The 16,309-nt window shown below is 52.8% G+C and overlaps 2 protein-coding genes across 4 annotated transcripts in view; one reads left to right on the top strand and one right to left on the bottom strand.

The window, feature by feature from the left end:
* Positions 1–16,309, top strand: part of LOC115529545 (pyruvate carboxylase, mitochondrial) — a 268,651-nt gene that overhangs the window by 145,433 nt on the left and 106,909 nt on the right. The gene's annotated exons all lie outside the window — the stretch shown is intronic.
* The window catches only part of LOC115529546 (leucine-rich repeat and fibronectin type-III domain-containing protein 2), a 37,434-nt gene continuing 21,998 nt past the window's right edge, over positions 874–16,309 (bottom strand). For both annotated transcript variants that reach the window (XM_030338306.1, XM_030338307.1), the window contains 3 exons: positions 15,664–15,825; positions 14,608–15,393; positions 874–4,274 (listed from right to left, as the gene is read on the bottom strand). In XM_030338306.1, coding sequence (XP_030194166.1) covers positions 2,882–4,274; positions 14,608–15,393; positions 15,664–15,825 — 2,341 coding nt within the window. In that variant the 3' untranslated portion in view covers positions 874–2,881. The remainder of the gene's footprint in view (positions 4,275–14,607; positions 15,394–15,663; positions 15,826–16,309) is intronic.

Here is a 16,309-nt window from a genome sequence, read left to right as displayed (position 1 = left end):
CTTCAGGCAAGAGGAGCCCCTCACGATGAGCCATAATTACATAAGACGCACAGAATGCCATTGTGGGAGGAAGCGGTCTTGCTCTTTTTCGCTTCTGCAACACATTCTCTCTCTCTCTCTCTCTCCCTCTCTCCCTCCGTCCCTCTGTGACGGAAGCCTGCTCTCATTTCTTAATAAACGGACTCACAAGGTCGTGTTTCTTCAAACACATGTATCTGGAACAGTCATAAATGAATGCAGCAGTTCCGTCCGTCCGAGATGCGATGGCTTCCTGCGGGAGTTTCATACCTTTCATGTTTAAGGACGTTGATCGCCGGGGTTAAACGTTCACCTGTGAAATATTAATAATATAAAACAAGGCATTTTATATAGGCCTATGCACATGCTATGTATAAACCGTGCACTTTGATCTGTGAGAAGCCCAGAAGGCCTTTGGAATGTCTCTGACTCACGGAGCGGGTATGTTTGGAATACCTAAGGCGTCATATAGCCGAAGGGGATTGCTTGCTGAGCTGCTCCCCCCGCGACCCGACCCCGGATAAGCGGATGACGATGAGGATGAGGATGAGGATTGCTTGCTGAGTCTGAGGAGAACCTTGCGTTGTCTAAAGGGCTCCGATCTTACCAGCAGGCGTCTGTGTACAAAGAGATCTACAAGCCTACCCTGTGGACTTAAGCCACTGTTACGCCTCGTGCCCACTGCCTCCGTCCGTTGACTGATCCCCATTGACTTTTAATGGGGACGGACGCGCAATGCATTGTGGATCCGTGCACTGAAGGCTCCTTCAAAAAGTTGAAAAATGTTCAACTCTTTCGGCAGCGACGGATCCGTCATCCAATCAGATCACGTATGCAAATTTAAGCACTGTGACACTCGGGCTCTGACGACCCTGGAAAGCTCCCCCATCCGTCATCCACGCCTTCTGAGTCCTTTGACTCTCGGTGCAGTGGGCATGAGGCGTTAGGCTTATCTATCCATCATACGTCTAGGTTCAACCAACCACTTGTGATATCATCAAGTCACAAGGTTTGGACAATTTTGAAATGGCTTTGAATGGATTCACACTCCCCTCACCTGGGTGTTGGGGCCCTTTAACTTAAACAGAAAAATATACGGTATTCTGGTATTTTTTGTTCTTTTTATTTATATATAATCAATATTTTCTCTTCTAATCATGGATGATTGCGTTTTTTTCCTCACATTTTTATTGGATTCTAACATTCCTCCATAAACCAGAAAAGAACAACAGAAAAACACATAGCCAGACATGTAACGTCGATTTTTTTTTCCAGTTAGTTTTTGCTTATATTGGTATATATAACTATGAATACTTTTGTGTGCTCTTTGCTGATGTGTCCCCTTAGCGAAGTCTCTCCAGGTCCCCGTGAGAGCTCTTCCCCCCGATGCTCACCATTAGTTCCTTCAAGTGTTGTCGCTCAGCATCTCCAGAGTGGGGATGAACGAGTGAAGTCACATGGCACAATGGAATTTGTGATGTCACAAAAATGGTTGTGGTCAGAATCCGCCTCCTTGCGTCGTCTGGCCGTTTTTTCCGAATACTTGGTGAACCGAAGCGCAGGGCCAGAACTGATATACATCATTTTTTTGTATTCCCTGGCAGTGAACATTTTTCTCCTTGCATGAATCCCTTTGGTGGCTCGCCATACATCCATCAGCAACTCACTGGTTGGCCGTTTTTGTCATGATCAAGATTCACGATACTCATTTCATCCAGAAAACAGGAAGTACAATTCCACTCCGACGCGGTGATCAAAACCCCAATGGATTTGTTGCATACACGTGTTCACGTACACACACACAAACACATTATTTTGTTCCGTTGATTGTTCAATCCATGGCCGGCTCACCTTGTCAAATCAGAAACAGGGCGGGGTCTTAGGCCGTATAATCCATATAGATTCCTCGGTAATCCAAATCTCTGGTCTCCCTTTAATGATGTCTCAGTGCGACCGGGCTGTGTTAACTTCCTGTCCACCATCGATGGTCCTCCATGATCTTGTGCTCTTTTTTTACCTTCCTCATGGAAAACAACAAAATCCGAAAACACCCCCACTGCAGCGCCCAACCTCCGCCAAGCTGCTCGTCAGGGGAAAGGAGTTTCTGACGACCGCGGTGGTTGACAGAAAAAAAAAAAAAGCGAAACTGACAAAAATGATGTGGTCCAGAGGAGCTTCATGTTTGTTGACAGAAAGTGGGCTTTCTCCAACTTTTGTTATTTGCCCTGTTGTTTTGATCCCCTGTAAACCCTTGTTGTTGTCTGGCTGGGACTCCAGAGAGCAGACAGTAGCTGGCCAGTGTCTCGTTCTTTTAATGTACGAGCTTTACTCAGATCCAAGCTGATGCTTTCCCTTTCTCTCACCCACGCACACACACGCACCACACTCTCTCTCCGGTCTAACCGCCCTCTTTTATGTTGCTGCCAAATTGATATTGTCCACCCCTTGAATTCTTTTTTTTGATTTGATGTATTCTCCCTCACCAACACCCTGTTTGTTTTTGTTTTCGTGCCTTTTTACTTCTGAAAGCCATTTTGCGACTGTCTTGTAGCCGTAGCAGTGAACCGCTCTTACGTGTCATGTCTTTCCGTCTATTTATTTAGTATTTCAAGCCATTGCCTGGGGCCGAATAAAAGGACACCCTCAATGGCCCCTTATCCTCCATTTTCTCGTTTGTTTTATCCTGACGAGCAAGGCTAACCAATCCAATCTCCCACTATCTTTAGCACTGACCTCATGAACCCCTCTCTGTCCCTCTCTCCCCCCACACCGCCCCTTGCATCCCCCTGCACTGCCCTATACCCTTCATGCCCCTGGCTGCTACCTCTGTCGGGCCTTTCACATCTTCTCCATCGCGTCCTCCTTACACCACACTTTCCTCCAGCTCCTCCCCCCCTCCCCTCCCTCGCGCCCTCTTGGCCCCTCCCCTGCCGGCTGCCGATTGGTCAGCTCTGGCCGCGTTGGAGTTTGAGTTGGTCGTGTTGTAGGCGTGGATGTAGCCCCGTTGGAGCTGGTGGTGCGCGCCCCCGAACTGGTCCCCGCCCCCCCCCCCGCCCTCGTCGCTGCCGTTGGACGAGGCGGTGCTGGTGGTGGAGGCGCAGTGCACCAGCAGGCCGTGCAGCGACTGGCTCCGCCGCGTCCAGATGACGCTCAGCCGCTTGGCGTAGCGCACGGCGCCGTAGCGCTTGGCGGCGGCGGCGGCGGCGTCGGCGGTGGCCAGCGCCACGGAGGAGCCCATGTCCAGGGAGTGGCGGCGGCGGCTCAGCCTGGCGGCGGCCGCGCCGTAGTCAGCGGCGGCGGCGGCGGGGCTGGGCGGGGAGGTGGGGCTCTGGTAGGCCCGCGAGGAGTTCCAGCGGTCGGCGGCGCCGCGCTGGGGGTGCGCCAGCTGCCACTCGGCCAGGCCGGCGTCCCTGAGCGGCACGGTGAGGGAGAAGCTGGCCCGGTTGGTGAGCTGGCGCTCCAGCCGCGGGCTGGGCCGGTCCCGGGACGGGCGGGGCAGGGTGGTGGGCGGCGAGGGGGCGTAGTAGAGCGGCGTGCGCTCCATCTCGGGCGTGTACGGCGGCACGCGCTCCAGCTTCCGCTGCCGCACTACCAGCGCCAGCTTGTCGCCCGAGCCGGTCGTCGCGGTGACCACGCCGCCGCCGGTGGACATGAACTGGTCGAAGTTCACCTTGGCCTTGGGCCGCGGCTTGGGGGGCATCTTGGGGGGCAGCGGGCCGGCGGCCTCGGCGCTCTCCTTGTCCTTCTCCATCTGCTTTTCCCCGCCGCCGCCGCCGCCGCCGCAGCTGGCCGGCAGCCCGTTGGGCAGCACCACCATCATCACGTCCCCGGAGCCGTTGGACTGGTAGAAGCCGCCGCCGCCGCCCACGCCCCCGCAGTTCCCGCCCTTGTCCCCGAGGCCGCCGCCCGACTGGCAGCACATCCCGGCGGCCGCCTCGCTGTTGCCGTCGTGGCACAGCAGGTGGTCGCCGTGGTTGCACACCCGGTGGCGCACCATCAGCGCCACGGTGAACACCAGCAGCGTCACCACGACGACGCCGCCCACCAGGATGGTCAGCGTGCCGCCCAGGAAGTGCGCCTGCAGCGAGCGGCACGCCGGGTACACGTCCTGCGTGGCGAAGGTGGCGCAGCCCAGCACCTTGGTGGCGGCCAGGGACGTCACGCTGTCGTCGAAGATGGCCAGCACGCACAGGTTGTAGTCCACGCCCGACACCAGGTTCTTCAGCAGGAAGCGGTCGGCCGACGAAGGCAGGATCCTGGGGGGGGGGGGGGGGGGGAGAGGAAGAGAGAGGCAAACGTCGGTCAATACGGTCGAGTCTGCCCCGCTGACATTGTACTCTGCAGGAGAGCGAGAGACATAGGGGAGAGAGGCAAAGGGTGAAAGAGAGCGAGACTGTCTGCTGGAGAGGCCAACCGCATGAAACCCGAAGCCCGGCTCGGAGAGACAGGAGAGGTCAGGTGATGGAGGCGGGCCTGGCTAAGGGAGCAGCGCATCGAGGGCGCCAGAGTCAGTGCTGCAGTGGAGACGGGCTTAATAAAGCAGGGGAAAGAAGTGGCCATGCTACATGGCCATCAGGTATAATTTGCCTTAAATATAATTTGGTGAGAGCCCACCCTTGAGAAACCGACCTCTACTTCGACAGACCAAGGCCAGACTCAAAAGAGATTCGCTACATAAAGAGTGCGTCTCGGTTTGGAGACACTGACATTCGTTCGTTTTTTTCTGTCTTCCTTCTGATGAATTGTGTGTGTGTGTGTGTGTGTGTGTGTGTGTGTGTGTGTGTGTGTGTGTGTGTGTGTGTTTGGTCTGTGAGCACCGGTGATATATAATGACTGGTGAGTTGTGAGAAGCTTCCTGTTTATTTTTTAAGGCGGACCGAGCAGCAGCTAATGAGAGTGTGAGAAGGGAGAACAGGTGGAGAAGGAGACGGAAAATAACGAACGATGGGGTTGGAGAGCAGGGAGGGAGATGTGGGAGAGGTGGTGTTGTTAGTCGTGTGTGTGTGTGTGTGTGTGTCTCTGATGATGGCGCCATGCCACAGTCAAGTAGTGTACCTACATCTATATTGAATTATAGATGCACTGAGTGCATGTGTGTGTGTGTTTACCTGATTGCTTGAAAAAGGTGTGCATGTGTGTCATGCAAGGCTGTGGGGGTGTTGCTGTGTTGCTAGTTAGTTGAGGCTGTGTGTGTTTGACTTGTTTTGCTGGCCTGCCATCACACACTCCCCTGTTTGTTTTTCTTTGTTTGTATTTTAGCAACTTGGAAGCCTTCTTTCAGTCACACGGGGCTAATTTGTGATGGTAGACTTTCCTGTATCTCTTTATCCACCTCTCTCTCGTTCTCTCGTTCTCTCTCTCTCGTTCTCTCTCTCGTTCTCTCTCTGCCTGTATCTCACTATTTGCCTTCCTCTCTCCAACTCACCGTTGTTCAATTTGGGCCCATTTTCCCACACAGTCCTGACTGGGTTCAATAGATGTGTCGAAGTATGCAGGCTACAAAATGCAGTGTTTTTTTTCGGAGTGGTGTTATGCTGATGAGAGGAGGCGCAGAGATAGAGAGGGCGAGAGTAGGGGAGACAAAATACAATCTACTCTGACTTGCTATAATTTATGCGTAGGAGCTATTGGCAAGTATGTGTGTGGATAATATAAGCGCATTGTATTTTGAGCCGGAGGAAGTTGAAGAGGGACATGAGGAGGGATAGTGCAACTATTGAGAGGAAAGGAAGAGAAGGGGAAGAGCGAGACGGAGACGCAGAGGGGGAGAGCGTGAGTGAGGGATGGAGAGCGAGGGAGAGACGGAGGGAGGCCGAAAGGAAGGGACGCATGGGAGAGAAGAGCGAGAGAGTAAGTGCATTGCAAAGTGGGGATTTGAACATATGGCGGGCGGTCCCAGTGACTAATGGAGGGGCTATTGGCGTTGAAGACACAGGACCCCGCCGTCCCATCTGATACCAATGACCTTTCGCTCTGCACAAACAAACACCCTCCACGCCTGAACCCAATCTGTTCAGCAGGAAGTCCTCTACACCTGAAACCAAGGCAGCCTTCAGAATAAAAGTGCCTTTTAGCATCGCTCCTCTCTACAAGCCATGTGGGGGCTGGTTCTCAACCAGGACTCAAACCCCCCTCCCCACCATCTTCACTCTCACACCCTCTCTCTCTATGAAACATGAAATATGCAGAAGAAGGCATCAAAGCAGTTTCTGCTGCCGGGGCTGTTTCTGAATAAAAAGCTCTTCTGGTCGCGTTTAAGCCGTTAAGAAAGGCCTTCAGGAACATTCCGTGGCGGCAGCGGCCCGTTTCGGGGCGCCGCACGCCTCCATGTTTAATTGAAAGCTCCGTTGTCGTGGGCTGTCGCCACGGGCGGGCTTGGCGGTCGCCGGCGAGGGTGGGCCGCCGCGGCTGGGTTGGACGTCTCAGATGTTATATGTAAAACGTGTCCGAGTTCTGATCCCCCCCCCCCCCCCCCCTCGTTATTTCCCCTCTTTCCCCTCCCCATGGTGCCATCACTCCCCTTACCATTTCACCACTTCCCATCTATCCTCTATCTCATCTATCCATAGGCCCCCCTGCATCTTCGTCGTCGTCCCCCGAGACAGACTCTGCTCTGTTCGACTCCATTGCTGCTAACGCCTCTGTTAGCATCACTAATCCAGCCAGCTCTGCAGAGGCTATTGAAACCACTGTGGTCTGATCCAGAAGCACTACTTTGTTAGAGAGTGTGTGTGTGTGTGTGTGTGTGTGTGTGTGTGTGTGTGTGTGTGTGTGTGTGTGTGTGTGTGTGTGTGTGTGTGTGTGTGTGTGTCTGTGTGTGTGTGTGTGTGTGACCTGTGGTTTTGTTCTATCCCTCCTGCTCCTCTCTCCTGGTGCCTCCTTTGTTCTGGGTTCTCTGCGCTCTTGTCTTGGATCCACTGCGGCCATCTGGTCTGTTCACCGCTGTTATCAATTTCCTCTCTCTCTCTCTCTCTCTCTCTCTCTCTGACTCCATCCGTTGCTCTCTCTCCCTCGCCGCTCAGTCTGTTGTTTGATGCTAAATTTATGGTTCATTCATTGTGATTTCTCCTGGACTCGCGTCTTGCCAGTATCTCACCCCTTTCCCTCTCCCTTAAGATAGATGTGTAGAAAGACACTGTTTATCTATCCTGCCCTTGCACGTCGCTACTCTCCCACCTCTCTCCATCTCGATCCATCCTTTTTTCGGTGTCTCCGTCTCTATCTCTCTACAGCTCCATCTGGTCTCTCCCTTTCTTGCCACGGTGGCCAGCAACCCATCCTTCACCTGCTCCCCGGCCGTACCCCTCTCCCCTGCCGTACACCCCCCCCCGGTGTCCATTAGCCACAGCTGTAACAGTACACTATGATCTAGAAGCCAAGGTCACCCTGCCCTCCTCCCACCTCACCTCGCCACAGGTCTCCCCCCTCCCTCCCACCATTCCCCGTGTTGTACCCTCTCGTCCACCCTCTGATCTTTCTCTCTGCTCCTCGCTTCATTTCTCCTCCTCTCCCCCCCTCCTTCCATCACTTCTTTTCACTCCTCTCTTCTCCCCTACTCCTCTCCACTTTGTTCTCCCTGCTCTCCTCTGTTTACCTCATTCGTCTTGCTTCCATCCCTTCTTCCCTTCCTCCTTCTCTCCCCTCCCATCCCCGGCCGCGCCTCTTCCCTCCTGGTCTGCTCCATCCCTCCCCTCCCCTCTCCTCCTACCCTCTCCTCTACCCCCTCCCTCCGGTGCAGTCTACCTCAGTCTTTAGCCCTCCATCTTCCCCCTCTGCTTCACTCGGGTTCTCTTCATCTCCCTAGCTGCCTGTTATATATGTAATGTTTGAGTATTCACACTCCTCTCTCTCATTCCCTCCCTCCCTTCCTCTCCACTCAACCTGACCATGAATCATCACTCGCCTGTTTTTGTGCGTCTCTGGTGATGACAGAAATAGCCCGACTCTCTGAAATATCCATAGCGTAAACCAGTCGCCGTTGATGCTAAACACATGCATCCCTCCATGCAGGAATGCCGCCCCCGCACATGTGTCTTTAGAGTCCCCGTCGCCGGGTAAGGGAGGGAAAAAAAATAAAGCAAACATCAGCACTTGCAAGGTGTAAACAAAACCGTCTGCGTTGGCAGACACGTTTCCCTGCAAAACTTTTGTCGACTGCCATTGTTTTCCCTTTTCATCGTCGTTACGTTTGTGTCTCGGAGGTGAGCCGCCTCCATGAATAGTAAGTGGACTGCAGTGGTATGTGTGACTTAATTGTATGCATGGGATCGCGGTGGCGTGTGTGTGTGTGTGTGTGTGTGTGTGTGTGTGTGTGTGTGTGTGTGTGTGTGTGTGTGTGTGTGTGTGTGTGTGTGTGTGTGTGTGTGTGTGGAAAAGGATCTCATATCTCCTGGGCTCTATGAAGACTCTGATCTCCCCCACCTCTGCAATTTATGTGTGTGTGTGCATGTCAGCGGGTTTGTTTATGTCTGTGTGTAGACAATCTCTCTCCCTGCAGTTCATATAATGATGTAGTTGTGCTACAGCATATAATGCATACACGCTTGTGCACACACAGACACACACACACAGACACACACACACACACACACACACAGACACACACAACTGTGTCCACAGGTGTGCAAACGCAGGGCTGACACAGAGGAGAAGGCTGCCCCTTTTGCAGGCCTGAGAGAGAGATGTTTTGAGGAGTTGTGGGCATCAGTCTCCTCCTGTCTTCTCCCTTCCTTCTGTCCCTTCTTCTTTCTTCCTCCCACTCCTTTATCTCTTGCTATCTCTCTCGCTCTCTTCTCACACACCATTTCAAACAGGGTGTATGTGGTGTTGAGGAGTAGGCCTGTGTGTGTGTGTGTGTGTGTGTGTGTCTGGTCAGCGAGATGGAAGCTGACATCCATTGACAAGCTAGTTTAAAGACTTCATTGCATCGTCCCTGGAGTGTACTTTCCACCACCATCACCCTACACACATACACACGCATACACAAAAACACTATTTGATATTTGCAGCCTACATGGCAATTTATATTCATCCCGTCTTCCTTCAGTTATTCCGTACTACCTCTCCCCCTCCCTCCCTCCCTACCTTCATCCCATCTCCCCCCTCCCCATTTTCCCTCCCTTCCTAGCTTGCTTCCTAAATATATTCCAAAGCAAAAGATACAGAGGCCAATAAGTGGACACTTTCATCCACAGCATGTTTAAAGTACCTTGCACAAAATCATTTCCAAGCCACAATGGACAACCACCCTACCACCACAGCATACTTATACTATTAGGTCAAGTAAGCTCCCAAATTGCACCGTTTGTATGGCGGTTAAACAGGTCATGTCGTAGAACGGCTGCCTGTAATGTTCTCTCCAGCCCTAAGGGTGCACTCACACTAGGCCATCTGGCCGTGGCCGTGGCCGTTTTCACACCTAACCGTGCTCAAATCTGCAATTGTGAGTGTGGCCAGTCCGGCCAGGCCAGGCCAACTTGGACATTTGGGAGAGGTGTGCTGCTACGGTACGGGCCGCCACGGTACAGATGCTAATGAGCCGACTATACGTCATCCAACCTGAGCTGGATGACGTATAGTCCATGCGACGACCATGGATGGACATAATAAAGGCGACGAGCCTTCTTTCCCATTAAACGGTAAACATGGCGTCAAGCGGTTCAACTGTTGGTTCACGTTGGTCCCATAGAGAAGTCGAGTGTCTGTTAGCCATTTGGGCATTTCGGCTCCAAATAAGCAACAGACTCAGCAAAGTGCGAACTGTGTTCTCTGTGTTGTTGTCCATTGTTGTTAAAACTCTGACTGGCGGCAGACTTTATTATGGTCCATGCAGCGGACGCTTGGTGACGACATGTTACGACGTGATGACGTATGTACAAGAGCCTACCGTGGCCAGGCCACAGTTACGACGGCCAACGGCCACGGCCAGATGGCCTAGTGTGAGTGCAGGCCAGAGAACAATGGCGCCAGTTGAGCACGGTTAGGTGAGAAAACGGCCAACGGCCACGGCCAGATGGCGTAGTGTGAGTGCACCCTAAAAGGCTAAAGGTTTCACACTTCACACGTGTTGATGCTTGGTTTCTGGGTTCAGATTGAAACCGTAACGACCTGTTGTATAAGTAATGGTGACGCAATATAAGGGCTTTGTGTTGCTCGGAGGAGGAGGAGGAGGAGAGGAAGACAGTAGGCCACTAGATCGTTCGTGCAGGACTTGAAATGTAGACATCTACAAGCTGCTCCTTCGTGGTGTGTGTGTGTGTGTGTGTGTGTGTGTGTGTGTGTGTGTGTGTGTGTGTGTGTGTGTGTGTGTGTGTCCTTTGTTGATGATGACTTTCCCTGACAGTTCCTCCATCACTCTCCGTTCCTCCATTTCCCTCTCCAGCTCTCTCCCTCCCGCTCCTCTCCGACGCTCCTTCTCCGACTTGGTTCTGTCTCTCTACCCTGCCCCTGCTGTCTCTCTGCCATCTAATTTTCCTTTCTGAACACCTCTCCCTCTCAGTCACTCACATGCATGCACATGCAACCTCACACACACACACGCACGCACACACACGCACACTCAAGCACACAGTCTCTCACCAAACCCCACAGAACCATTAATTACATTCTCCAGGCTTGATGGGACTTTTCCCAGCTTCCGTCAGCGCCGGCATTCAGCAGCGGGCAATAAGTACAAAAGATGAACCGAAATGTGGAAAAACACAATATATGTCATTCTTTTCATTCTCCATCCTGTTGTTCCCACCCCCCGGCTAATTTATGAGTCTGTCTCAGAGATGCTTGCCCTTTCGATTTCTGCTTTCTCTACCGTTTTGTCTCTTGTTTCCACGGTGTTCCCCTTCCTCTTCTCTCCCCTCCCTCTCTCTTGGTGTCTCTCCCACTCCCTCACCACACTGCGTGTCTCTATTCTGTCCTGTAAACGTATCTGAACTTGTCTGGGATTGTGCTGCACACATCTTGACAGCTCCGAAACAGTGCTCTTGAAAATAAAATACAAATCTCTTTCTCTGGCTCGACGGCTCTCCTTGTAGCTTGCCTTGTCCCCCCCCCCCCCCCAGTTTGAAGTAACTACGAATCCTTCTTCCCTCTTTTCCATCTCTTCTATCGCTCCTCTGAGACTCCTATCGGCCTCTTCTTGGGTTCTCTCACTCTTTCCCTCCTTTTGGTCTCTTGCCACCCTGTTTTCATACTCATGTGTTCTCTCTCTCTCGCTCGCGCTCTCGCTCTCTCTCTCTCTCCCCCTTTCTCTCTCTCTCCCCCTCTCTGTCTCTCTCCCCCTCTCTGTCTCTCTCTGTCTCTCCCGCTCCCTCCTGCACGCCAACCTGTTGTCCTCCGAGCCTTGTTTTCTGGTGTACATGCCTCTAAGCTACCGGGGAAGTCATTTTTTTCCCCGCTCTATTGGGACCGTTTTGTTCTCCTTACCCAGAATGCCCTGCACTATGTACTGGGATTCATTCTCAGAGGGGGGCTGATGGGGAAGGTGGTTTAACAATCAAACCCTTTCTTTATTCACACACACACACACACACACACACACACACACACACACACACACACACACACACACACACACACACACACACACACACACACACACACACACACACACACACACACACACACTTTTATTCTCACGACAGTGGTTATCCTGGATCTTGTTCTGACTTTATTAAACTCGTCCTTTCTCCTCCAGTCTCCTTCCTCTCCTCCCTCCCTATGTTTCACCCAACCATCCCTTTCTTCGTCTCCCACGAAAAATATCCCTCTCTAGTTCTTGCTGTCTGTTTCTCCGTTTGTCTTCGTCTCTCTGTCGTGCACTCACTCTCTCTCTTATCTCGTGTTTCACAGTTCCGCTCACAAGCTTCCTTCCGCCCTTGTTTCCTCTCCCCTCGTATCCCTCCCCTAGCCTCTCCGTCTCCTTCCTGGTCCTCTTCTCCTCCCTCCTACCGTGCTGCCGCCTGCTGTCAATGTGTGAACACTCTGACAGGAAGGTGTGCTCTCTCTCTTCCCCTCGCCCGTCAATTCCTTCCTTCCCCCCTTCTTTGTCTCCCCCTTCTCTCCCAAATCCCTCCCTCCTACACGCACCCCGCCCCTCTCTTCGCCCCCCCCCAGCCTACAGCTTTGCCTCCTTTCTGAGAACGTAAAGAGGCATGTACTGCAAACCCTCTCTCATTGCTCATTGTTAGCTCACTGTGAAGATCACTTAATCCTCGCACAGACTCGCACACGCACACGCACATGCACACACACACACACTTGCACGCTCACGCTTCACAAATATGTGCATCTGTCCCGGCACATTCTAGTGGATTAAAATGGGCCTGGCTCTGTACTACGGCTCCTGTGTGTGGGATCTATCCCAAGATATTGGACAGATCCCCCACCCTCTCGTGCCTCCCTCACTCTCTCGCCACTAAAACACCCCAATCAGCTCACACTCAGGTCCCCTTCCTCGCCTGCCTTCCTCTTTCAGCAGTTAAATCCGGCCCCCCCAAAATGATCTTGCGTATTTCCAATTCCTATAACCAACTCTCTGTCAATATTCTGATCAGTGATCAACCCTACAATGAAAAATACATTGAGTGTCATTGTCTCAGTCTCCCTGGTTTTGCTTCTTAACTGTCTACCATTTGCCATCAAGACCTTATATTTACTAATAAAACTACTACTCCTAAAAGTGATTCATGAGACGCTGTCATCCAAAGCAACGTAATTTTCATAAAACGATTTCACTTGTCATTGGGGCGCAGGAAGGGGTTTAAACGCCCAGGCCGCTTGCTACTAGGCTTCCGGTGCCTCGCCTGTTCCCATGGTGACATGACACCTGTCCCACACACAATAAGGAGACATCATTGTAAGGCTTCTAGTTTACCCGGGGCTGAGTGTGGGTGATAGCGTTACAGCCCTTAGAAGTGGCTGAAGGAGCCAATCCGTGCATATTGTTACCAGGGGGTTTAAGCCGAGGAGAGCTTTGTCCTCTTGTCGCGCGTTCTGCTTTCCTGTCCTCCTCGCCTACTCTCTCTACTCTCTCCCTCGCTCGCTCTGTCCGTCCCCTGTCGCTCATCCCTCGTGCTTCTTGAATCAAGTCCTCGTTTTTCCCACATTCACGTCGCTCTCTCTCTTTCTCTCGCTCCGTTCCCTCCGTTGCCTGCCATTGTGCTCAGCTTGCCCAGATTACTTTTGCGATGATGGCTATGACTAGGGCTATTTAAATACACTCTCTTTACAAAACCGCTGACACATTCTTTTCTCGGCTTTGACAATTGCCACGGCAAACTTATCTCTAATTCAGTGTTAACCCAATTTTTTTCCTTCTTCTTCTACACGTCGTTTAAAAAAAAATCCATCAGGGTAACTAAGTCGAGGCCGACCTTGAGCGAAGCTTAACTTCCCCGGCCTCTGCTCTCTTTGTAAACATTTAATCGGGGGTGTGACTCGGCCTTTGAATGCCTAACGAGATAGCTTGACCTCGTGTCTACGCCACTCAGGCGACGCATCACGCCAGCTCCGTAAAAGGTTGCCATGGATACGACCAATACAGTTCATCATGGTGCAGAGAACAGCTCCTCTCTCTCTTGCTGCTCCGCTCTGTCACTCTGTCAAATCCCTCCCTGTCAATCCATCTATACCTCTCTCTATCCATTCAGTCTTTGTCGACTCCATCTCTCCATCAATCTACCTATTTCTCTCTCTCTCCTATTGATCTGTGATCTATCAATCCCTCTTCTTTAGAGGACGAGATCTAGCCTTTAAAATATCTACAGTTCTATCGTTACAGTTCTGTATTTATCCATCATCCGTCTCGTTATCTATCACTCTCGCTCACCCTCTCCTCAATCATTTACTTCATCAGATGGCTGAACTCAAAGCACATCTCCACTACCAAGCGCACAAAGAGCCTCTTGTTCACTCTCTCCCCACACTCACACACACCCCGTCCCCTCTGCCGCGCCCACCCGCCCGTGTGCGTCTCCATGTGATGCTAATGGTAGTTCCAGGATGGCCCTTGCTCCATGACCAATGAATAATTGAGGCAATTTACACAGAAAGCCAGCCTCCCCTTCCTCCTCCTCCTCCTGCTCTGATCAACAAGACAGATGCGCTGTCTGAGCCACAAACGCCAGTCACATGGGAGTCTGAGATCCCCATCGGTGAGTCAGCCATTTTTGTTATATTTAGGGTGAGATGTGGGCAGTGTACCTCTGATATCCCATAATATCCCAGAGAAACACGTTCAAACGGCGCTGCCTTTGTGCGCCCCCCCCCCCCCGCACCTGTTAATTGATTCCTGGGACGCCAAGTCACAGTGGGTAGGCAGAGCATGATAAGAGGATTGAACCATGGTTATCACTGCATGTTCGTGCAAGTCGAAGAGCGTGTCGTTGTGTGTGTTGTTGTCATGGCATGACGGAATTCGCAAATGGCTTCCCAAAGGGCACACCGTGACCAACCCCGTACACTCTGACCGTGAAGTACCGTCGCAGAGACATTTCTATCGCTTCCCTGTGATATGCGTGACAACGGGGGACACCTTGAGTGGGAAAAGTGGAAAATAAAGTGAGCCGACGGGAGTGAAGCGCTCCCACTGACCTGTAGATGAGCGTCTCGTCCACGGTGCAGTTGTACTGGATCTGGTACATCCACACCACGTAGTTGCCCGCCGCGCGCCCCAGGTCCCAGCGCACCTGCGCCGAGGTGGAGGTGACGGCCTGCACGCCGACCCTCCTCCCCTCCTCCTCGTCCTCCCCCTCGTCCTCCCCCTGCTCCTCCTCCTCTAAGCTCCCGGTCTGCTCCCGGTCGGCGCCGCCGTCCCCCGTGGTCCGCCCCCCGTCGACGCCCTCGTCCTCGCCAGGCCTCCCCCCGGCCCCGTTGTTGGCGTTAATCCCACCGCCGTTCTTCCCCGTGCTGATGTCCGATGAGCCCGGGTCGGCGCGTATAATCCCACCGGTGGCGTTCCCGTTGCTCCGGGCGCCACCGCCGGCGCCGGCCCCGGGTTGCACTCCGCCGGCCCCGCCCCCGGCTCCTCCCCCTCCCCCTCCCCCTCCCCCTCCTCTGTGGGGCAGCGGGATGATCTTCAGGTCCACGGCGGCGGTCGCCTCGCCCGCCGCGTTGATGGCGATGCAGGTGTAGGTGCCGTCGTCGCGGGCGACGGTCACAAGGACGTCCAGCGTGCCGTTGCTGAAGGAGCTGGTGCGCGAGGAGTTGGCCACGATGCGGTCGTCGGGGGACACCCAGTGCACCACGGGCTCGGGGTCCCCGATGGAGCGGCACTTGAGGGTGGCCCGCTGGCCCTCCAGCACCCACAGCTTGTGGGTGTGGCGCGTGATGAGGGGCGGCTCGCAGGTGAACTCCTCCTCCGGGATGGACCAGAAATACCTGGAAGGGCGAGGGAGAGAGAGGGGAGAGGGAGAGAGAGTTGACGATGCGGAGAATGAGAGAGTGTCACTGATTAGGAGACATTAATCACTTGTTGGGTCTCTGGCCGACGACGCTCACACAAAATGTCTTAATCTCACATTACGGCGGAAGAACAACAGCTGCTAAGCGGTACCTCTGAACTTGTATATAACCTGTTAATTAACCTCAGGAACTGTCAGTTTTGAAAAGAGCAGCGGAGAGCATTCTGCCTCTCGCATAGCACCTTACCTTCCAGCGAGGTGAGGCGGCGTCGCGCACGTCTCCATGTCATCGCCGCGGGTCAGCCGCCGTAACCATAGCAACTCGCAGTTGCAGTGCAAGGGGTTCCCGCCGAAATTCAGACTGATCACGTTGTTGTAAGGGGTGGGGCTTATCGCACCCGTCTGGGACCTAGGGCGACAGTGGACAATGTTGTAATCGTCACGGCAACACACGATGTAGCATGGGTTGATTCTACAAAACGTTTTCAATCCCAAGCTCAGTTTAAGTTATACAAACGGTGAAACCCCATTTCATTTGCCATTTTTCCCTTCTTGTCTTTGCCCCTTTCGTCAAATTATGCTTCTAAATTGGCCTTTTTTCCATCGGTCTCCCGCTGAAGATAAGAAACGCAGGGTTGGTAAAGATAGGAACAGTTGGCCTTGCAATCAGACAAAGTTTGGCAGCGATTTGCTCCGCAACAGCTTGCTGTCTAGAATGAAATAAACAAATGATTGTCCAAATTCTCTCAAAGCAATCTGTTTTAAAAAAACAAAACAAGCTGTACATAACAATAGCACTATTATGCACATCACGCATTGGGGGTGAAATTAGAAAATAAAATACTGTTCAGTGTTTGTACATTTTTAATGTGTCTCTCTCTCGCTCTCTGTTT

This window comes from Gadus morhua, chromosome 17, assembly GCF_902167405.1.
Source record: "Gadus morhua chromosome 17, gadMor3.0, whole genome shotgun sequence".
Classification (NCBI taxonomy): domain Eukaryota; kingdom Metazoa; phylum Chordata; class Actinopteri; order Gadiformes; family Gadidae; genus Gadus; species Gadus morhua.
The sequence above is the reverse complement of the archived record's forward strand: the minus strand, read 5'-3'. Positions and strand labels throughout refer to the sequence as shown.